The sequence below is a fragment of the Mustelus asterias genome, chromosome 27 (assembly GCF_964213995.1).
Source record: "Mustelus asterias chromosome 27, sMusAst1.hap1.1, whole genome shotgun sequence".
NCBI lineage: Eukaryota > Metazoa > Chordata > Chondrichthyes > Carcharhiniformes > Triakidae > Mustelus > Mustelus asterias.
This window is the reverse complement of record NC_135827.1, coordinates 30,934,932-30,948,079: the sequence shown is the minus strand read 5'-3', so window position 1 is coordinate 30,948,079 and position 13,148 is coordinate 30,934,932. Positions and strand designations below refer to the sequence as shown.

General features: G+C 49.3%; 1 protein-coding gene across 1 annotated transcript in view; it reads right to left on the bottom strand.

The window, feature by feature from the left end:
- LOC144479997 (E3 ubiquitin-protein ligase DZIP3-like) overlaps positions 1-13,148 on the bottom strand; it is a 57,828-nt gene that overhangs the window by 42,985 nt on the left and 1,695 nt on the right. Inside the window, exons 2-7 of the mRNA XM_078199149.1 lie at positions 12,890-12,967; positions 10,350-10,414; positions 8,906-8,940; positions 6,671-6,726; positions 4,263-4,574; positions 1,388-1,693 (exon numbers count right to left, since the gene is read on the bottom strand). Of these exons, the coding sequence (XP_078055275.1) occupies positions 1,388-1,693; positions 4,263-4,574; positions 6,671-6,726; positions 8,906-8,940; positions 10,350-10,414; positions 12,890-12,967 (852 nt within the window). The remainder of the gene's footprint in view (positions 1-1,387; positions 1,694-4,262; positions 4,575-6,670; positions 6,727-8,905; positions 8,941-10,349; positions 10,415-12,889; positions 12,968-13,148) is intronic.

The window sequence follows — 13,148 nt, the reverse complement described above, 5'->3', positions numbered from 1 at the left end:
TCAGAGAGTCGGTGCAGACTCTATGGGCCGAATGGCTTCCTTCTGCACTGTGAGGGTTCTATGATTCTACTTTTTTTCATGCAGCAGGTGTGGCAGAAGTAGAACGAACTGCCCGAAAACTTGGTGGAATCAGATTCAATTGCAGTGTTCACCGAGGAATTGAGTTATGTTTTTTATTCGTGGGATGTGGGCGTCGCTGGCTGGGCCGGGACTTATTGCCCATCCCTGATTTTCCATGAACTGAACGGCACGCAGAGGGCATTTAAGACATTGCTGTGGCTCTGGAGTCACATGTAGGCCAGACCAGGTAAGGATGGCAAATTTCCTTCTCTAAAGGACATTAGTGAACCAGATGGGTTTTTACAACACTTGCCACAAGTCATCATTTAGATTTTTTTACTGAATTCAAATTTCATCATCTGCATTGGTGGGATTCGAACCCGGGTCCCCAGAGTATTGCCCTGGGTCTCTGGATTACTTGGTTTTTTTGTATTCATTTGTGGGACATGGGTGTCGCTGGTTGGCCAGCATTTATTGCCCAACCCTTGTTGCCCGACAAATGTTGAGAGGCAACCACATTGCTGTGGGTCTGGAGGCACATGTAGGCCAGACCAGGCAAGGATGGCAGATTTCCTTCCCTAAAGGACATTAGTAAACTAGATGGGTTTTTCTGACAAGCATAGAGTCCCTACAGTATAGAAGAAGGCCATTCAGCCCATCGAGTCTGCACCAACCACAATCCCACCCAGGCCCTATTCCTGTAACGCCACATATTTACTCTGCTAATCCCCCTGACACTAATGGACAATTTAGCATGGTCAATCAATCTAACCAGCACATCTTTGGACTGTGGGAGGAAACCGGAGCACCCGGAGGAAACCCATGCAGACACAGGGAGAATGTGCAAACTCCACACAGACAGTGACCCGAGACCGGAATTGAACCCTGGCCCCTAGCGCTGTGAGGCAGCAGTGCTAACCACTGTACCACCGTGCCACCCACTACCCAGTGCTGCTCACTCCCCAATCGACAATGGTTTCACGGTCATCAGTAGGTTCTTAATTTCAAATTTTTTTATTGAATTCAAATTCCACCAGGTGCCGTGGCGGGATTCGAACCCGGGTCCCCAGGACATTAGCAGAGTTTCTGGATTAATAGTCTAGTGATAACACCACTAGGCCATCACCTCCCCACAGTTAGTGGAAGTATCATTGCGCCACCCTTAAGGAGGGCAAATTTGTAGTGTGACAGGGAATAGATGAGTTGCTCCTTCAGGGAGCCAGCACAGACACGATGGGCCCAATGGCCTCCTTCTGCACTGTGATCTTCAAATTAATCCCACTCCCCTGGACCCTTCCCCACCGCCCGTCCCCACTCTGCTACTTACGCAGCTTTTCAAATTCCTGCTGGAACTCGTCCAGATATTTTTTGAGCGTCGGGAAAGAGCCTCTCTCTTCTTCTAAAAGGAAGACAAACTCAGCCTTCTCTGCTGCCGACTTCATGTACACGACGACCTCCAGCAGCCGCTGGCCCCTATGTGCCGGCGTGGTCTTCATTAACAGATCATTCTCTATGTCAGTCAGAATATTTCGAGCCTGCAGACTGTAAATAAGGTCTCTTAAAGGGAGGCCACTCAATGGTTCAGCCAAGACTTCCAAGTAGAGGTACAGAAAACTGTCAGCACAGCTGTTGCCTTTAAATGAAAAAAATAATTCAGTTTAGTTTGAACAGTTTGAGCACTTAAATACTGGAACTTTGTCTAAGTTAACAGCAGAATTGACAATCGAGTCAGCCTTTCCCCTCACTGGCCTACAGGTGTTCTTTTCCCTTTTTCCCGCCTCTCCTGGAAGACTTGGCCCTCGCTCAGGGCCAGGTTTGCTGGGCACGGACCAGGGCTTGGAGCCTTGGGCATTCCTACCGCGCGAGACTAAGATAAGGAAACTTCACCGTGGAGCCAGAGTAGAGTTGGCTCGAGAACCTCCAAACAAGGTGTCCTAAGGAAGGGTCCCCTCAACCTTTTGGACGCTTCATTCTTGTGTGGACCAAGGTGAGGGATCGCAGTGAGAGGGAATGGGATAGCTTTCATTTCCAGCATGAGGAGTTAGTATTAAGTACTCCTAGGACAGACTTGGTCCAAGACCCTCCTCAAACAGCACCCCCCCCCCCCCACAACACACACACACACACACACAGGGAGAGTGCGGGAGTGGGACTAACCTGATCTCAACAGTGTGATAAGTCTTCGAAGTCCCTTCACCAAAATCCCTTTATTTACAATTCCAACAACAGTACACAGTGTGCTAGCAGGCAGCTGTCTACCTTCGAGAGTCCCAGAGGAACTGACACCCCCGGTTAAGTACAAGGAAAAGACTCCCTGATCGGCCCATCAATTGACTCATTAATCAGGGAGTTCATATTCCAATAGGCCAACCTCAGTGGCCTGATTGAAGCTGGTTAATATAGGGACAGAGTACTTAGCCTCTCTGTTCATGCTGCATTCCTACTAGCTGCTACTTTTGCTCTCAGGTTCCAAGGAAAAGGGTTCTGAGGGTCTGGTTGAATAAATAAAGTAAGAAGTCTCACAACACCAGGTTAAAGTCCAACAGGTTTATTTGGTAGCACAAGCCTCTAGTTTTCAGAGCGCTGACGAAGGGGCAGCGCTCCGAAAGCTAGTGGCTTGTGCTCCTGCTCTGCCCAAGACCGCAAGAAAATACAAAAGGTCGTGAATGTAGCCCAATCCATCATGTAAACCAGCCTCCCATCTATTGACTCTGTCTACACTTCCCGCTGCCTCGGCAAAGCGGCCAGCATAATTAAGGACCCCACGCACCACAGACTGCCTCTCTTCCACCTTCTTCCATCGGGAGAAAGGTAGAAAAGTCTGAGGTCACGTACCAACCGACTCAAGAACAGCTTCTTCCCTGCTGCTGTCAGACTTTTGAATGGACCTACCTTGCATTAAGTTGATCTTTCTCTACACCCTAGCTATGATTGTAACACTACATTCTGCACTCTTTCCTTTCCTTCTCTATGAACGGTATGCTCTGTTTGTATAGCGCGCAAGAAACAATACTTTTCACTGTAGGTTAATACATGGGACAATATTAAATCAAATCAAAATCCCAATGTGCTCCCCATTCACTGCAGGCCAGAGGAAATAGAAAAAAAGTTTTGCATTTCATTAGCACTTTTCACAGCCGTCAGATGTCTCGAACTGCTTTACAGCCAATTAGGTCCTTTTGAAGTGCAGTCACTGTTGTAATGCAGGAAACATGGCAGCCAATCTGTGCACAGCAAGATCCCACAAACAGCAATGACCAGACAGCATCTTTTTTTTGGGGGACATTGACTGATGGATAAATATTGGCTGGAGCACAGGGGGATAATGTCTTCAATGTAATGCCACGATAACACATCCACCTGAAAAGGCAGGTGGGCCTTGCTTTGACATCTCATTCGAGAGATGGCACCTCCCGACACTGCAGCACTCCCTCAGTACAGCAGCGGAGCGGGGGTGCGGATTTTGTGGTGTTGAAATTGGGGCTAGGCTCTCTCCAATCCAGTGTATTTATTTGTCTGATTTGACATTGTTGTCTAGCACAGGGTGAGAGACAGCTTTGTGCTGCAAGGCTTCTATACCTAGGAGTAACTTGATATATCAGTCTGATGCAGTAAGGGGTGCTCTCCTACTGATATGTTTTCGGGACATTCCTCAAAGTTGGCGTGCTGAGACCAAGGGTACAAAATCAAGCTATGATTGAAACACTACATTCTGCACTCTCTCGTTTCCTTCTCTATGAACGGTATGTCTGTATAGCACGCAAGAAACAATACTTTTCACTGTATGCTAATAAATGTGACAATAATAAATCAAATCACAGAATCCCTACAGTGCAGAAGGAGGCCATTCAGCCCACTGAGTCTGCACCGAAAACAATCCCACCCAGGCCCTATCCCCGTAACCCCACATATTTACACTGCTAATCCCTCTGACATTAAGGGTCAATTTAGCCTGGCCAATCAACCTAACACACACATCTTTGGACTGCAGGAGGAAACTGGAGCACCCGGAGGAAATCCACGCAGACATGGAGAGAACATGCAAACTCCACACAGACAGTGACCCGAGGCCGGAATTGAACCCGGGTCCCTGGCGCTGTGAGGCAGCAGTGCTAACCACTGTGCCACCATGCTGCCCCAATGAAGCCAAATGATTTGGCGAGCTTTGCCCTGTGGAACCAGCAGGCAGAATTCCAACGTACCCATTTCCTCCAGATTTTGCACCCATTTGGAAAGCTCTGGTTTGAGGCCATCGATCGCGACCAGCACCGAGGTGAACTTGCGAATCTCCAGGTTCGAGTTCTTTTGTAACACAATCTGAAGGAGGGTGTCGAGCTTCGAGGGGGTGGTGCTCTGCTTCTCCACCTCTTCCTGGTCGTTCTCGGAGAGAAACTTCCTCAGCTTCAGTTGGTACAGCAGGAACGAGACGTCCTCAATGCCCTGAGCGATCAGCTCCTGCTCCGAATATACGGCCCTCCAAAGGCGACACTTGGAAGGGTCAAAAACAATCTTATCTGAAGAAGGTCAAAGTGAAGAGAAATGAGATTGAAACACAGTGGATGGCGCGCGCTGACATTTCTACTTCTCCGCCTCAGAGAACTATTCAGATTTCTTAAATGTCTGCATTTGGCACAACCAGTTCCCGATGCATTGCCTGGGTGGCACAGTGGGGGCGGCATGGCGGCACAGTGGTTAGCACTGCTGCCTCACAGCGCCAGGGAACCCAGGTTCGATTCCCGGCTTCAGGTCACTGTCTGTGCGGAGTTTGCACATTCTCCCCGTGTCTGCGTGGGTTTCCTCCCACAGTCTGAAAGACGTGCTGATTCGGTGCATTGACCAGAACAGGCGCCGGACTGTGGCGACTAGGGGAATTTCACACAGTAACTTCATTGCAGTGTTAATATAAGCCTTACTTGTGACTAATAAATAAACTTCCTTTGTTCCAGAGAAGCAATCACAAGTTTAAAACAAATATTATGTTCAACATTATGAAGGGTTTTGAGAGATTAGAGAGGGAGAAACTATCTTACACCGCAAGCTGAGGACAGATTATAGATAATTAATTAAATCATCACAAGGGTGATGTGAATGTTTCTCACGCAGTGAATTATGATGATCTGAAATGCACTATCTGAAAGGGTGGGTGTAATATGTCTTTGGAGGCTGAAGTCCCTTCACCAACATCCCTTTATTTACAAACTCTAACAGCAGACACAGAGAGCTAGCAGTTAGCAGTCTACCTCCGGGGGTGTCAGAGGAACTGACACTCCTTGGTTAAGTACAAGGCAAAAACTCCCAGATTGGCCCATCAATTGGATCCTTATTCAGGGAGTTCATATTCCAATAGGCCAACCTCAATAGCCTGAGTGAAGTCATTACAGTGGGTGACGCTGATTCGATAGTAACTTTCAAAAGCAACTCGGATATGTACCATAGAATCCCTACAGTGCAGAAGGAGGCCATTTGGCCCATCGAGCCTGCACCAACAACAATCCCAAGTAGACCCTATCCCTGTGGCCCACGTATTAATCCTGCTAATTCTCTGACGCTAAGGGGGCAATTTAGCACGGCCAATCACCTACGATAGACCAAACGATTGTCGCACCCAAGGCTGGGATAGACAGATTTTTGCTTTCTCAGTGAAGTAAGGGTAAAGGGGGTTGGGCAGGAAAGTGAAGCCAAAGATCAGCCATGATCGCACTGAATGGGTGGAACGGGCCCGTGTGCTCTACTCTCCTACCTCTTGTGTTCATCAAGAAAAACAATTGCAGGGTTACTAGAAAATGGAACCAACTGGATAGCTCTTTCAAAGACCCGACACAGGCATGACGGGCTGAATGGCCTCCTGTGTTGTACGATTCTACGAAGTAGCCTAAAACTGTTGGTTCCAGGACATGGGGCACACAGCGAATAAGAAATATTTGGTCTATTTTAACCACACTGCTCACTCACAGAGGTGAGCATCACATCGTATCTTCGCAACAACAGAGCCACAGAATTGTTCGGGTGCAGAAGGAGGCCATCCAGCCATTGTGTCTGCACCGGCTCTCCAAATGAGCATTACGACTTGGTGCCATTCCCCTGCCGTTTCCCCTGCACATCGGATAGAAACAACCTAATGCCCTCTTGAATGCCTCGATTGAACCTGCCTCCACCACACTCCCAGACAGTGCATTCCAGACCTGAACCACTCGCTGTGTGGAAAAACATTTTTTCTCATGTCGCGTTTCCTTCTTTTGCAAATCGCTTTAAACCTGTGCCCTCTCGTTCTTGATCCTTTTACGAGCGGGAACAGGTTCTCTCTATCTGCTCTGTCCAGGCCCCCTCAAGATTCTGAACACTAAATTCTGATAGTGCAAAGAGAAGGAAGAAAACCAAAGTGTGCACATTCCAAACTTTAAATTCTATTTGGATCTGTAGAATGTATAACAATTAAATCACCAGATTCACATCAATAATATCACAAAAAGAGAGAGAAAGTACTGGCTTGTTTAAATAGCCATGGAAAGCCCATATAAATTAAATGCCACCTGATTTTCAGATTGACGGTTAGAAGTTGTAGATTTAATTTAAGGAGTCAGAAATAAACTGAGAGGTTTAATCTATTCACCTGCAGTTTTAGCTTCTGTGGAAGGCTTCTTTTTAGATCCGTTTTTCTCTGAATGTCTAAAGTACAGAAACATGTGAAACTATTATTTTTTTAATGAATTGACAAAATATCTTTAATTAATTTTCCATGACAATTTTTGTTTCCTCATTTGACTTTTAGGCACGGGCTCCTTTGTTGGGATAAGGTTCAAAGTCCACCTCAATTAAATGGTCACTCTTCACATACAAGTTTGGGTGTCACCACCACGGCACCTAATCTTGCTGGTGCCAAGTGTTTGAAGGTACAACAGTGGGTTAGCGTCCCTGCCTCCGAGTCAGAAGCTCGGGGTGCGAGTCCCACTCCAGGTCCCGATGGCCAAGGCAGCTGAGTTCGTAACACAACCAAACAGGTTAAGTGTCAACCCCCCTAAAAATTCTTCCACCGCACACCAATAGCAGGCAGCAAGAGTGGGAGAGAGTCTTGGTCAGCCATGTGATGGCAAGAAAGTTGGGAGTCTGTAGCATCGCTATCCGTCGCTCCCGAATACAACATGTATGTAAATGTGGATGTTGCAACACCAACTCAAGACACTAAGTGAGCCGCAACATACATACACACCAACACCAGATGTTTACATACACATACCCCAATACACGCACGTGCACCCCAACACACGCGCACGCGCCCCAACACACGCACGCGCGCCCCAACACACGCACGCGCGCCCCAACACACGCACGCGCGCCCCAACACACGCACGCGCGCCCCAACACACGCACGTGCGCACCAACACACACGCGTGCGCCCCAACACACGTGCGCACACCCTAACACACGCGTGCACACCCCAACGCACCCGCGCACACCCCAATGCACGCGTGCACACCCTAACGCACGCGTGCACACCCCAACGCACGTGTGCACACCCCAACGCACGCGCGCACACCCCAACACACGCACGCACACCCCAATACACGCGTGCACACCCTAACGCGCGCGTGCACACCCCAACGCGCGCGTGCACACCCCAACGCGCGCGTGCACACCCCAACGCGCGCGCGCACACCCCAACGCGCGCGCGCACACCCCAACGCGCGCGCGCACACCCCAACGCGCGCGCGCACACCCCAACGCGCGCGCGCACACCCCAACGCGCGCGCGCACACCCCAACGCGCGCGCACACCCCAACGCGCGCGCGCACACCCCAACACGCGCGCGCACACCCCAACACGCGCGCGCACACCCCAACACGCGCGCGCACACCCCAACACGCGCGTGCACACCCCAACACGCGCGCGCGCACACCCCAACACGCGCGCGCACACCCCAACACGCGCGTGCACACCCAACACACGCGTGCACACCCCAATACACGCATGCACACCCCAACGCACGCGCGCACACCCCAACGCACGCGCGCACACCCCAACGCACGCGCGCACTCCCCAACGCACGCGCGCACACCCCAACACGCGCGCGCACACCACAACACGCGCGCGCACACCCCAACACGCGCGCGCACACCCCAACACACGCGCGCACACCCCAACACGCGCGCGCACACCCCAACACACGCGCGCACACCCCAACACACGCGCGCACACCCCAACACACGCGCGCACACCCCAACACACGCGCGCACACCCCAACACACCTGTGCACACCCCAACACACGCGCGCACACCCCAACACACCTGTGCACACCCCAACACACGTATGCACCCTCCAAAACACATACGCACATCCCAACACACGCGTGCACACCCCAACTCATGCACACACACCCCAAAACACGTACGCACACCCCAACACACACGCAAGCATCTCAGGCCAAACTGAATTTCTCCCCACTTTAACCCAGGTTTCACGTAGGCCACCAGAACTTCCTGAAGGTCAGCTATCTCACTACATACCAGGGGTCGAGCCTGGCATGGTTCAGCACTGGAGTTTCTGAGCCATTAAGCAGAAATCAACCCCCAATCACCCACCCTGCCGATATAATGAGTAAATAACTCAACTAATGTGCAGATTGGCCATAGAGACCAACTAGAACAAGCCTGGTAACTAAAGTCATAACTGTTTGTGTTGCTGGGAGATAGTGGTGGGGGTGTGGGGGGGGTGGCGAAAAGAAGACAGGGGGAGGGAGAGACAAGAGCTGGGAGAGAGGATGGAGACAACATCAGGAGAAGAGGGACACGAGCAAGGGGAGAGTTGGTGCATCAATTTGCTAGTACACATAATCAGTTCACTACTTACGATTGGTCATTAGGATCCAGAAGAGATTCTTCAGACTATAAAGGAAAATTAAAAAGAACAGAGGGAATGATATTTTATAAACTTCCGACAGTAAGAGGTCACAGATAAATATAGGCCACCTCAGTTTGTTCATTCACAATCACCCTGAGCTCCTTGCAACATCCAAAAATCATTTCTAAATGATCCTTGGTGGCAGCTTACATCTTTTGCAATTTAATTCAAATTTATATTCTAGATGTACCTTGAAAAAAGGTACAACAGATAGTAACCTGCAGAAGATCACCACTCAGATACCACAAGCTGAATTTTACTACCAAGTGTATCCTGAGCCCAAAATTCCCGACAGAGGGAGCGCCTCAGCAATGTTACCCCGGGCAGCCTCCTAACCTGCCGCCTGCAGGTCTGCCATAATGTTAAGAGAAGGCCATCCACGCCACAGGCCCATTCAGAGATCCGGCAGCCCCACCAGGAGAGGTAGACGCGGCTGGGCCAGATTCGCAAACTCAGGGCACCTCCAGGGCAAGCAAATTCACTGAAAAATATTCGGGGATCGGCGCGGGCTAGAGGGGGAGCCCTACTGAGGAGAGGTGGCAGGATCTGACAGACTCTGAAGACCAACGTAAAGAGAAAAATATTCTTTCCAAAGGCTGTTGGTCTTTGGATTTCTCCTTCCCAGAGAGCAGAGGAGACCATCATTGAATATACTCAAGGCTGGGTTGGACAGCATTCTGAGCGGCAAGGGCGTCGATGGGCCGAATGGCCTAATTCTGCTCCTAATTGTGTTTTCCCTGTCCCCTCTCTGGGCCATGGAACCTCTGGCTCTGATGCTCACCACTTCCCGTCCCCCTACCCCTGGACTACAACAAGGAGAAAGACCCCATAAAGCTAAAGGAGGAGGGGGCTGAGATACGAGAGGGGCAGAATACTGGACAAAATGCCGGTGGTCCCAGATAGAAAAGCCCCTCAATAGGGCCTTTAATTATCTGCCCTCGGAGCGGGCAGCTGACCCGTCTTGCAGCCTGCCACTGGGAACATTCCCCAGGGCTGCTTTGGGGAATCATCCCTGAACTGCTCCCCGATATTCTACCAAACACGTACGCCCTCCGTTCCCATTACCCGGGGGCCAAAAACATTCTGCCCCACCTTTCAAGACTGAAGAGTTGGATTCCTCATCAGTCAGATCAGGGGATTAGCCTCATGGCTCAACTCCGCCCAGTGCCCCGCTCTCATCAAGGGTCATTGATCTGAAATGTTAACTGTTTCTCTCTCCACAGATGCTGCCTGAATTTCCGAGCATCTCCTCTTCCATTTCAGAAATATCAGCATCCGCAGCATCGGCCTATCACATATCTGACACTCTGTGGCTAATTTGCATTGATGGAGGCGGAGGCAGAGAACGGGAGGGTCTCAATGACAGAAAGCACACAGTTAACATATAGTTTACCCGATTTGTCTTATCCGATTTGAGAGTTGACCGCTTGCTTTCCTGTGAGTCCTCTTCAAGTTCATCTAAAACAAGGGGTGTATGGAATCAGGGGTGAATGTACAACACCAAAAACCTTAATCAACACACCCAATGCAATGAAACATCATAGAATCCCTACAATGCAGAAGCAGGCCATTCAGCCCATCGAGCCTGCACCAACTCTCCGACAGAGCATCTTATCCAAGCCCACGCCCTCCCGCCCTATACCCATAACCCCCCCCCCCCATATACTTACCCCACTAATCCTCCTAACCTATACATCTTTGGGAATCAAGGGGAAATTTAGCATGGCCAATCCACCTAACCTGCACATCTTTGGACTGTGGGAGGAAACCGGAGCACCCGGAGGAAACCCCACACAGACATGGGGAGAACGTGCAAACTCCACACAGACAGCCACCCGAGGTTCGAATTGAACCCGGGTCCCTGACACTGTGAAGCATGGTAGTCATGATGTGGAGATGCCGGCGTTGGACTGGGGTGAACACAGTAAGAAGTCTCACAACACCAGGTTAAAAGTCCAACAGGTTTATTTGGTAGCAAATACCATAAGCTTTCGGAGCACGGCTCCTTCGAGGAGCAGTGCTCCGAAAGCTTATGGTATTTGCTCCCAAATAAACCTGTTGGACTTTAACCTGGTGTTGTGAGACTTCTTACTGTGAAGCAGCCAGTGCTAACCCTAATTATGCCCACAGGAGTGTACTCAGACGAAATAAAAGCTGACAACAAACTAAAGAAGATAATGTTAGGTGATCAGAAGCTTGGTGAAAAAGGTTTTACGCAGAGTCTTGAAGGAGGAGAGAGAGGATCAGGGAAGGGGTTCCTGAATTTAGGGCCTAGGCAGCGGATGGGGCAATGAAGGTCAGGGTTGTGCAAGAGACCAGAATTGGAGGAGCACCCAAAGGGTTGTAGGGCTGGAGGTATTCACAAAGTTTAGGAGGGGAGAGGCAATGGAGGTATTTGAATAGGAGGAGGAGAATTTTAAAATCGAGGCATTAGGGGACTGGAAGTTAGCTAATGAACTCACAATGTGACATTAGTGTACCTTTAAGAATTTTTTTTTTTTTAAATCCTGTTCTCTGTAGCTATCCCAGCTTCAGTTTTTTCCATTGTGGCACCGGCTGTCTGCGAGAAGTCTTTTTATTGCTGCTTCAATGGCTTAAATTGGGTTTTGTTTCTTCTTACTTGGGGCCTCAGGTACGTTCTGGGGTTTGTTTTATGATCCTGCATTATGAGAGGGAAGATTGATTGACAGGTCAAAGTCAGGTGGTTCCTCCCCGGAAGAATTCAAGGACTTACTTTCAGTTTGAGTTTAGAAGGGGATGACCATCAGACTGAAAGCAGCATTTCTCTCTCTCTCTCCCTCCCTGGTTTTGGAAATTCTGCTGGCTCACTGGAAGCAAGGTTCCTGGCCTTCCTGGATTGGAAACTCTGCTGTTGGCGGTTGGCTTGCCCAGAGTGTCTCTCTCCCTGGTGTTTTGGGAAGCTGTTCTGATTTGGAGCTGTTCTGCGTGTATATCAAGCGGGCTGCTAGAAATTCTAAGACTGGGAAGTCAGAGTTTCAATTCTCCACCCAAAGTTGGGGTCTGATGTTGCGGTTGTATAGAACGTTGGTTCGGCCGCATTTGGAATACTGCGCCCAGTTCTGGTCGCCACACTACCAGAAGGACGTGGAGGCTTTAGAGAGAGTGCAGAGGAGGTTTGCCAGGATGTTGCCTGGTATGGAAGGGCTTAGTTATGAGGAGAGATTGGGTAAACTGGGATTTTTCTCACTGGAAAGACGGAGGATGAGGAGTGACCTAATAGAGGTGTATAAAATTATGAAAGACATAGATAGGGTCAACGGTGGGAAGCTTTTTCCCAGGTCGGTGGCGACGTTCACGAGGGGTCATAGGTTCAAGGTGAGGGGGGGGAGGTTTAACACGGATATCAGAAGGACATATTTTACACAGAGGGTGGTGGAGGCCTGGAATGCGCTGCCAGGCATGGTGGTGGAGGCGGACACACTGGGAACGTTTAAGACTTATCTAGATAGCCACATGAACGGAGTGGGAATGGAGGGATACAAAAGAATGGTCTAGTTTGGACCAGGAAGCGGTGCGGGCTTGGAGGGCCGAAGGGCCTGTTCCTGTGCTGTATTGTTCTTTGTTCAAAGGACTAAGTTTCAGCATCACGTGACCTTTGTATTTTGCTGTGTTAAACCTGTGGAAAGGGTTTTGTTTATGGGTTTGGTTTGATTGGGACATTTCCTGTATTCATTAAGGATTATACTATATCATAATTTTTTTTTCTTGTTTGTAATTGGTAAAGGTTATTGCTAATTTTCTTTCTATACATGTTAACTATATTCTTAAATAAACTTTGTTTGAATAAAAGCTCCCCAGTGGGTCATTTGAATCATACCTGAAGTGAAATATCTCTTGCTCACCCTAGCCAAATTCAAAGTGCAAAAACTTATGATCCAGGCGGACTTCATAGAACCTTTTGGAGTTTCTGACCTGAATTATAACACAAGGTGAACAGGATCCGAATCAGGATACGGGAAGTGTAAAGCAGAATACTGTGGATACTGGAATCTGAAACAAATACAGAAAATGCTAAAAAATCGCAGCAGGTCTGACGGCATCAGTGGAGATAGAATAGAGCCAACATTGATGCTGTCAGACCTGCTGAGATTTTCTAGCGGTTCTTGTGTTGTACGGGAAGTGTATGTTTGGATGGACTCAAAGTTATGGATGGGGTAGGGGGAGCCGTAGG